Source organism: Periplaneta americana, chromosome 5 (assembly GCF_040183065.1).
Source record: "Periplaneta americana isolate PAMFEO1 chromosome 5, P.americana_PAMFEO1_priV1, whole genome shotgun sequence".
NCBI classification, from domain to species: domain Eukaryota; kingdom Metazoa; phylum Arthropoda; class Insecta; order Blattodea; family Blattidae; genus Periplaneta; species Periplaneta americana.
In genome coordinates this window covers 57,869,206-57,880,297 of record NC_091121.1, presented here as the reverse complement: position 1 = coordinate 57,880,297, position 11,092 = coordinate 57,869,206, and the positions used below count along the sequence as shown (strand labels likewise).

General features: G+C 37.2%; 1 protein-coding gene across 1 annotated transcript in view; it reads right to left on the bottom strand.

Annotated features, from left to right (window-relative positions):
- Nucleotides 1–403: 403 nt before the first annotated feature.
- The window catches only part of LOC138699668 (protein takeout-like), a 33,696-nt gene continuing 23,007 nt past the window's right edge, over nt 404–11,092 (bottom strand). The window contains exon 5 of the mRNA XM_069825710.1: nt 404–4,331. Within this exon, the coding sequence (XP_069681811.1) occupies nt 4,171–4,331 (161 nt within the window). The 3' untranslated portion in view covers nt 404–4,170. The remainder of the gene's footprint in view (nt 4,332–11,092) is intronic.

Sequence of the window (11,092 nt, the reverse complement as noted above, 5' to 3'; positions counted from 1 at the left end):
CACTTTCTACGACATACAGCAATGAAAAGAAACACGCTGGTTGACAGGTGTCCCCCACGCGAATACTGAAGGGTTACAAATGTAATTGCCAACTTGATCACTTGCAAAGAAAATATCAGGTTTTGATTCACCATCATGAGCGTCAGCTTGTTCAAGAAACGAATTCGTTTTACACATACACTCACCCTAGTACACGACATAACTCTTCACAGATACACGGTCAGCGCGTCTGGCTGCGAAACCAGGAGGCCCGGGTTCGAATCCCGGTCGGGGCAAGTTACCTGGTTGAGGTTTTTTCCGGGGTTTTCCCTCAACCCAATTCGAGCAAATGCTGGGCAACTTTCGTGCGGGGAGCCCGGACTCATTTCACCGGAATTATCACCTTCATATCATTCAGACGCTAAATAATCTAGATGTTGATACAGCGTCGTAAAATAACCCAATAAAATAAATAAAAAAAATTCACAGATACACATCATGTACAGCGTGACCCGCCGAAATGGTGTACAACTAGAAATTGTGTCACAGTTCTGCCATCTATCCGAAGCATGCGGAACCCGAATCACGCAAGTGAAGTGGGTGGGCTTTGGATACACACACGCACACATACGCACGTACACACACACATTTATAGTGCTCCAAATCCCTTGAGATGTTCATCACTGTAATTCACAAGATGTTAGGACGATGTTAATGTTATGTTTTATTTAACGACGCTCGCAACTGCAGAGGTTATATCAGCGTCGCCGGATGTGCCGGAATTTTGTCCCGCAGGAGCTCTTTTACATACCAGTAAATCTACTGACATGAGCCCGTCGCATTTAAGCACACTTAAATGCCATCGACCTGGCCCGGGATCGAACCCGCAACCTTGGGCATAGAAGGCCAGCGCTATACCAACTCGCCAACCAGGTCGACCCACACAAGATGTTAGGCAGGTACATATCCCTGAACCCTGAAATTTGAAGTCTTTCAGAATCAGATTCATTTGTCCCTTCCCTGCCCTTTCGACATTTTAGTTCTGTGATTTCGGAGGGGTCAAATGACGGTATCTGATTTTCTGTCACCTGAAACAAAAATATAGGAATGCCACAACTACTCGCTGTACGAGAAAGATATGTCTATATGGCTTAGCACTAGACAGTCTCAAGTAGAAAATATTAGTCATAGATTTATTGATATTAGTTCACAAAAGTACAAACTTAATAATTTAAAAAAATGATCTATATACAAAAGTAGTTATACGTAATTAATATACAATTTCCTAAACACATTAATTTATCTCAAATCTCAGTAATTAATTGTTCAAACTTGCATTTACGTCTGGTTTTAGTGCATGTTTAAACCAATCGTGATAACTATTAAAACTTTAAAACTTATTTATCTGCTCCTTTTCACAATTTTCTACCATGAACATTTTTAAATTAATTTTTCCTTCTTTCTTTCTTTTTTTTTTACTTTAAACATCTAAATTTATTCTATAACTTTCATATTTATGTTTAATTATAGGTTCACTTTATGCCTATTAACTAATTCTTCTATGTCATCACACTGCATCCAGGTTAGCAGTTGTTGACATACTATAGCCAGCACACTACAATAGCTGAATCGGTATTTAGTAGAAAACATTGTAATGCTGATAAAAAAATCACAGAAATGTACGTTATCAATAATCAGATATCGAAATGTAGTCTTTAGAAGCCAATTCTGAAAGTAAATCTTTTAATGTTAAGTAAAGGTGTTAAAAATTGACTATTTTTCAGTAGCGTGCGAAAAGTGGGCTACTTTCTATTTTTGTGCACCGGTTGACGGTTTTTTTCCCCATCAGACATTTCGAGGGAGCAAAAAACCGATCAAACGGTACAAAGAATTGTGGGTGTAGTTTTGAAAATTATTGTTTTTGGTTAAGAAATGTACATAAATTACATTTTGTCATCTATTTTATTGATAAATACATGAAACAAGAATTAAATTTAATTATATAAAAAATACAGTGCACCCGTACTTCAGCCGGTGACCTCTCGATCTGCCGTCGAATGGTATACGCTAATCTATGCCATCTCTGGGTTGTAACAGGTTAAAATTTCACCATGACAGTGAGGGAGAATACAGCTATAGTGAAGTCGTGAGAATTGTCACTGTACCTTGACCGACGAACGGCTGTTTAAAAAATACTGTACGTAAAACCGTGGCGCGAACTACCAAGAATGACCAAGAACTACCAGCCTGAAGCTGGCCCTACGTCCAAATGCCTTAGCAGAGATGAACGATCATCTAACGAGAACAGAGATATCGTGTGGTTAGCACGATGATCTCCCAGGACTTACAGCAAGTTTTGGAAACCGGATTTTGCTACCTGTCGTAGTTCTCAAAATCTTCACGAAATGGATCCAACACACTGGCCGAAATTTCGTGAAAAGATTCCTCCCATTCAGAACTCGAACTACCTCGCATTCCGTAACGCGAGTTCAGACATGATGCCTTAGACCACGACGCAATGGCGCAGAGTATACGACATACATGATATAAATGATTTTATGTTGTTTGTCGGCACGCTTCAGACTATCTGCTTTCTCGTTTCGCAATCATCATTAGCCACAAAATAAAATATATAACTATTATGATCAGGGTGCGAAACTTACTGCCCAATGGGAGAGAGGCAAGTGTTTTCAGGTTAACTGTGTTCTAGAGTCTCTCTACTGTGTACAATAGAAGACGACGTGAGTCGTGCCCCGTTAAAGTAAGTACTGTGCCTTAGTTGTTGTTTGCCGATTACTTACTTTGAGTTGCAGTCGACGATTAATTTTTGAATTACTTATTTTACGACACTTTATCAACATCTTTAGTGTCTGAATTAGATGAAGGTGATAATGCCGGTGAATTGAGTCCGGGGTCCAGCATCGAAAGTTGTCCAGCATTTGTTCGTATTGGGTTGAGGGAAAGCTCCGGGAAAAAACTCAACTAGGTAACTTGCCCCGAACGGGAATCGAACCCGGGCCACCTGGTTTCGCGGCCAGACGCTCTAGCCGTTTCTCCACAGGTGTGGACTAATGTAGGAGATATTTGACAGATAACAAGGAAGTAACCAAATGAATATAGGTCTACTTTCTTTCTGATGTAAATGATGAAAATTTCGGTTCTGAGAGAGATCGTTGTTAAGTTTAGGGGCCTGTTTAATAAAAGTTACATAGCAACAAGCAAGAAATTAATAGTGTAATTTAGCGGTTCTCGACTTAAGATACGCGTACCACTGGTCATACATGAGCCACTGCTGGTGGTACTTTTGCGAAATGTGAACTAAAAGTATGAATTTTGATAAAATACATAAATATATATAGATGTTTTCAACCTTGAACATTGAAAAAGTAATTAAAATAATTTCAGGAATATGTGTTTGAATATAAAATGATTTCATTAATGTGTGTTGTAATATTTCTAATTGTTGACTAATTTCACCACACCTCGTTAATGTTAATTCAGTAATATTCAGTAAAACTAAACAAGCTAACAAGGAAAACTGACTAACCCTGTTTAAACCCCAGTAACTAATACGCCACTGGTGGTACATGAGCCACTGCTGGTGGTACTTTTGCGAAATGTGAAATAAACTAGTATTAGAAGACTACTAACTATATGAAACAGAGCTCAGGACTTTAGTTTGATCAGTAGATAATATATTATTTGATTGATATGGTTTGAAATAGCTGAGTTTGGAAGTAGAATGCAATGGTCCAGTAAAACCAAATACACACTACGAGTATAGTTAGTCATTTTACTGTGATGAGACACTGTCCAAGTTCCTCTCTTAACACCAAACATTAATTCCTGCATAGCACTATACTCTTTAATTGTCTTTGTGACCATTATGAAAATACTCTGAAAACCAAATCTTAAAAATATTTAGAGCAATTAAATATTTAACCATTATTGCCTGAAATATTACTAGAGGTAATCACATGAGAAACTATACAGTATATAAAATGTTGAATGTTTTACCGCTGTTTAGTATGTAATAGAAACTTCAACACATGTTAAAATGTTACTTTAAAATTAAAAGAACAATTTAATATGCATACTCTTCCTCTGTAAATACACTGTTTACCCTATTTCACTTTAATCAGTGAAATGTCAGATAAACTAGAGATTGCATTGAAACTGGATTTGAACCAGTTATGACAGACTTTCTGGAACTAGTATATCAACCGGGAAATGTTTAGAAATAGCATTTATTAATGCTCTAAATATTTCTAACAATGATGCAGATAAGTGTGGCGTGATCTCGTCGAAGACCTCTTTCCAATTCTCGTCCAGAAGTTTGTTCATTTCGTCACCTGCAAGTAATGAAACCTCAATTCACTTAACTGTTTAAAAATGAAAGGCTATGAGACTGTAACAGTCAAAGTTTACTTCTACTGTTTGCAATTATAAAAACTTATCTCCTGAGTCACAGCTAAACGTGAGAGATGGTGTCTGGAAGGAAATGTTTCATACTGTCAAAAATATGAGCAGCACAGTGGTATATTCATAGATATAAAACTTTATAATTGTTGTACTTTTGTGTCTAGAGAAAGTAAAATCATCATCATACCTATTTAAAGGACATAGGAGATTGACTTCTTCTGCCTTATTCATCCGTTAGTTTCTTCATTTGTGGGCCCTGGTTCCCTCTTGCATTTGGAGAGTATTCCACTGTTTATTTTGGTAATCTTGATCTGGATGTTTGGTTTACATATCCAGTCCAGTTTGTTTTGTTTGCTACTTTTTTATTCTTCCGAAATGTGAATTAGGGCTATTTTCAGTCTTGCTAAGTTTAATTGTTGTGTTAGAATTCTAACCAATTGTATCCCGGTGTTTTTTGATAAGTTTAATATCTGCAGATTACAGTCAGTAAAATTAAAATTTTCGCAGAAATATGAATTATTTGTCATATTTTGAGTGTGAATTAACGGTAACTTTTATGTTAATATGTGTGTGTGTGTGTGACTGATACCTACCAAATTCACTTAGCGTGATTCGGGTTCCGCACTGCGGATATATAGCAGGACTATGTGCCATTTTCAAATTGCACACCACTTCGGCGGGCCACGTTATGCATGATGTGTAAGTGAGAAGAGTTATGTTGTGTACTAGGGTGAGTGTATTTTAAGTGTACGTGTAAGTGTAGTGTAGGGAATGGGTGAACATGAAGATGAAGTTAGGGAAGGGAGAAGGGAAACCCGGTGCCGGCAGGTAGTCTAGTCTTGTCGAATAGCACCAAGGAGGCCGCCAGGCTTAACGTCCCCATTCGATCGACGAATCACTATCAACACGGACATATGCCTTCCCTTCATATGCACTGCAGAGAGAATTGGGATTTAACCCAGCATATTGGTGCACAATTTAGTGATTAGAAGTTGTGCACCGCCATCTCTCCTAGTCCCGAGGTAGAAATTTTACAAGAAAATTTCTGACTCCGCCGGGAATCGAACCCGGGCCGGCTAGTCTGGAGGCAGACACTCTAGTACGGAGCTAAATCGGCGGATATCGGTTATGTTAATATTACGTATTGATTCATATGGGTACCAGTGAAGTGTATTACCTATATATTACGTATTAATTTGTGTAAATACTTGCCAGATATAATATTTGACAGATTGACTCATATAGGTACCTGCGAAGTTTAATGTATATTACAATTGGATTTGTGTAAATACTTTGTAGTCCTAAAATTTTACAAGTTGCTTGGTATACTAAGTGCGTTTGAAAAGTTTATGACCTGAGACATGGGTGGCATTGAAAACGTGTCAGCAATGCTGCTATTTTTTACGATAATTTTAAATTAGTGCAAGCATGAAAAATAGTAATTTTGTTTTGACTACATTTTGTGTAGTTTAATTTTGAAATTTGTGTGCTGAAGAGATTGCTAAAAATGGAAACTATCGAGTTTCGTGCTGTCATGAAATATTTCATAAAAAAGGGAATGAATCCAACAGAAATGAAAGAAGCATTGATGCTGCAATCCGTTACATTGTTTTCGACTGTAAAGTAATGGGCGGCACTATTTAAATGTGATCGAAACAATGTCAAAGACGTCTCCCACAGTGAATGTCAAGTAAGAACAACGAGTGAAGAAATCGTAGAAAATATCCACAATATGATGTTGAATGCCTGTAGACGTAGAGTGCTGGAAATTAGCGAGGTTATGGGTATCTCAACTCAACGCTGTGACACATCTCGGTCAATGTCTTGGACATTTCGAAGGTCTCCCTCTCTCAGATTGTTTCTGCTTTTGTTAACAGCGGAACAAGAGAATGTCCGATGTCAAATTTCGATTGACTGTATGGCTCGATTCCAGAAAAATACGCCCAATTTCTGTTTCTGATCACTGATGAAACCTGTATCCACTACAACATACTAGAGACAAAACAGAAGTGGAAACAATGGATGTACAGCGATTCTCTACCTCGAAAGATAGTAAATTTAATTGCAATTCAATTGAAAGCAGTTCAGTTATCTGGGAAAGTCGTGGCGTCCTGGTTTTGGAATTGTAAGGAGGTAATTAAGAATGACTGTCTAGCAAAAGGGAGAACAATAACCGAAGAACTGTATTCAAATCTCCTGCAGCAACTGAAAGGGAAAATTCGCGAGAAGAGGCCTGGTATTTCCAAGAAATAAATGTTTCATTACGACAATTCACCCTCTCACATGTCTGCAATTGCGGTTGCTAAACTATATGATCGATACCCGGCCCCGGAACAATTTTTCCTTGAAATTATTCAAACCTGCTTTGCAGTTAGCTACTACCTGAAAGACAGATTTGTATAATACATTCGTTACTGGAGGTACGTTAGCAGGAAGCCACAATTTAAAGTCACACAGTATTTGTGTGCACTCACAGTTGAGTTCTGGCGTCTTGTCAGCTCATGTGAGTTACAGGGAGCTACTACCTGAAAGCCAGATTTGTATATATGAACTACTATTCAAATTTTTTGCCGCTTCCCCCCCACTCACCAGATCTCGCACCTTCATATTATTTTCCCCAAACCTTAAAACTCACTTGGCTGGAAAGAAATGTTCGTGAAATGAGGAGGTTATTGCAGCAGCAGAAGGCTTTTATTTATTGCAGACCTCTAGGAATCCGTTTACAAGGAGGGTATAGCAGCATTGTAGCGGCAATGGATCAAATGTGTGAATCTCAAAGTGAAACTCAAGAGCGAGTATGTTGAGAAATATAGATTGTTGCGGAATAATCCTATTTAATTTCTATGTTAGGCTTTGAACTTTTTAAACAACCCTCGTAGGTACCTGCGAAGTTTAATATATATTAGAGATTGATTCGTGTTAGTAGTTTCTAGCCCTAATATTTTACATGCTGATTCGAATAATGTACCTGCAAAGTGTAGTATTAGGTACTTATATTTCTAATATTTAGGCCTACATATAGGTAGGACTATATATCAGAAATTGATCTTGTAAGTACTTGCTAGCTCTGATATTTTACAGATTGATTCGTATAGATACCTGCTAAGTATAATAGGCTATATATTGCAGTTTGATTTGTGTAAGGACTTGTTGGCCTTACTATTTCGCAGATTGATTTTTGTCGGTACTTGTCAATCCTAATATTTTACAGTTTGATATATGTAGGTACCTGCTAGCCTTAATATTTTACGGATTGATTTGTTTGGTACCTATGAGCGCTAATGCTTTTTAAAGTTTTGTTTGTGCAGGTATGTTTTGGGGTTAATAATTTACGGATTGATTCTTGTAGGTAAATGTCAATCCTGATACTTCACAGATTGATATGTGCAGGTACCTGCTAAAATTAATATTTGACATATTGATTCATTTTGGTACCTTTGAGCCTTAATAATTCACAGATTGATTCTGTTGATATTTGTCAGTCCTAATACTTCATGGCTTAATACTTGTAGGTATATACTAGTCCTAATATTTAATAATTGATTGGTGTAGGTATCTGCGAGACCAAATATTTTACAAATTGATTCGTGTTGGTAGCTATGAGGACTAATACTTTATAGAGATTGAGTCGTGCATGTACCGTTAAGCCCTAATACTTCACAGGTTGATTGGTGATTAGAGATTAATTCGTGTAGGTACATGATTCCTAATACTTTACAGATTTATTCGTTTAGGTACTGTAAGGTCCGGTATTTTAGATATGATTCCTGTAGGGTCGTGTGACAAGTGAATGCAGTACTGCCAGTCAGCAGTTTGTGCTGCAGTAGGAAAAAGGTGGAAGTTCGCAGAGGGGTGCTATTAAGAAAGCAGCTGATAAGTTTCTAGTAAAATTACTGACTATATCCTGAATTTGGCACTGAGCGAAACAACAGTATGATAAAGGCAAGTTTTGCGCTGAAAAGAGAGGAAATTATGGTCGCAAACGCGAAGACTATTCTGTAGAACTGAATAAAATAAAGGTCATTCCTTTAGAGAAACGTGGGATAATTCGATATTTGCCATGTTCTATTGTAACAACTCTGTTTCGATATTTGAAAGAGCGCAAAACAATCAAGAGAGTTTCATCCACCCTAAAACATCTTTTCACTTAAGATAACAAACGCGAACGTCTGTCATTATGTTTATCTATGGTGGAAGCTAATGGTAAATTCAGGGCTATGTACTATTATGTGCATATTGATTAGAAGTGGTTCTATTTACTAAGGTCCAGCAGAAGTATTATCTCACGATAGATGGGGAGTCTCCACAGCGGCAATGCCAAAACAAGAGATTCAGTCGTAAGATCATGTTTATGGCGACAGTGGCAAGACCTAGTTGGGACTCGCACAAAAGTGAGTGGTTTAATGTCCGAATAGGCATTGACCATTTTTTGACATAAAGAAAGAGAGAAAAAAAAGCAGCAAGAATCGATCACGTGACATCGGTGACACGAAATGACATTCGGGATAAACTTGTGCAAAACGTCATGCCAGCTATTCAACAACAGTTTCCAGCAAGTTGGAAGAAGACGATCATAATTCAGGAGGACAATGCAAAACTCTTCTTCTGACCAAGATCTTGCAATTATTACGGCGGCGAACAAAATGGATGGAATATTGTCCTAAAGAGGCAGCCACCCAACAGCCCTGACTTCAATGTTTTGGATCTTGGGTTTTTAATGCAATCCAGTCTGTGCAAGATCAGAAAAATCCACGAACAACATAAGAATTGATTGACTGCGCTGTCGAAGCCTTCAACGCCCTGACCAAAGACAAACTGCTGTTGTCTTTCTCACTTTGCAGCAATTCATTGACTATTCCATGCTGAAAGAAGGAGGTAATGCACAAAAGCTGCCTTATATGGGGAAAAATGAAGAAAGGCGGTCAGGAGCTTTTCCCTATACACGACAATGTACTCAAGAGGCTATAAAGTTGGTACAATTAGCCTTAGTGAAGTGAAAATACACCACAATGCAATTTGCTCAACGTAATATTAATAGGAGTATTACTTTAAATTGATTAAATTATTGAGTAAAAATGTTTATTTGTGAATGTTATTCATTTATGTTTTGTAAATGTAAGGTCTCAAGACGTTATTTAATTTATTAAATTATGAGGAGAAAATATTTGTTTTTGATACACGTTTTTGTTAAGATAAAATACTAAGACATTATTGAATGCAATCCTATTAATATTCAAGGTGTGAGTAATTATATTGGAACACACTATGTATCACAATATATAATGTAATATCCATACCATATTGTGGAATTAAATAAATTAGGGATAACTATACCATAATTTGGGACAGAGGGAGTACTGTGCAGAGGATAAGATTAGACCTGAGTTTGAGGATATGTCTGTTTTGCATTATTTTCATTCAAGATGAATGAATATTTGTGCTGAAATGAATACAGTTGCATTTATTACGTGTTCTTATGAAGGACTCGATATGTTGAATTGAACGACGAGAGCCGATTTAGAGTATAGCACTCTGATGCTTTGTTATGAGCATAAATGTATTAATTTTTGCTTTGAAAGTGCTATTTTTAATTCCCTATTGAATTTGTAAAAAAATATACAAAATGCTGCTAATACTTCAGGAGGAATCACTGCACATGGATGAATGGAGAAAAAGGGGAGTACGCCAAAAAACACTTTTTTTATATAACAGTCCAGTGAAGAATGTGTAGGGCAGACTAGTGTTGTTTGATACATACGGATATTATGATACATGATAAATTTTGGTCCGAACCTTGACATTACTGTACCGTGATTCATATGTTTTAATAATCACTTTCTTTTGATGTTTTATTGTCGTTTGTAGCAAGTGTGGAGTTGAAGAATTTGATCTGGAGCTAGAATTGCAATCGTGAGCGATGAAAGTAAATATTACGTAAAATATTCCTATTCATTTGCCAATAATAGGGATAAGATTTATCAGTAATGAGTGGGAATGCAGTGAACATTCCTTTAAGTAATTATGTCCGGTAAAAAGCACCTTGATTGTCATAACCCCTTTTCGAGTAAGAGTATAATGTTCGTGTATTGCAGGGGGATGCATGATGCAAGTGAACAGGGATATGTGATGCTTGTATACGTCATCCCTGTATAGAAAGTGCATTTGCATTATTAACCCTCCTACAAACAGACGAAGACCATGGTACACGTGTGAATATTAAATGAGGCAGTAGAGCAAGTGGACAGATTCAAATACTTTGGGTTTCCTACAAGCAGTAACATGAGCTGCTACCAGGAAGTCAAAAGGAGGATAGCAATGACGAAGTAAGCTTTTAATACAAAAAAAGAACCATCTTGTGCGGATCTCTGGAAAAAAGAAATGAGTATTGAAGTGCTTTGTGTGCAGTATGGCATTATATGCGGCAGAGACATGGAATTACGACGAAGAGAAGAGAAGTGACTGGAAGCATTTGAAATGAGGATATGGAGGCGAATGGGACATGTGAAATGGACAAAGTAAGAAACGATGCTGTGTAGGAAAGTGTAAGTGAAAAAGAATGATGTTGTAACTGTTCAGGAAGAGAAAAATGAATTGGTTGGGTCACTGGCTGAAATTTCCTAAAAAAATATGACACAAATTCAGATGAGTTCAATGAGATCGATACGAGTGATGATGTCTTTGTGGAAAAAAC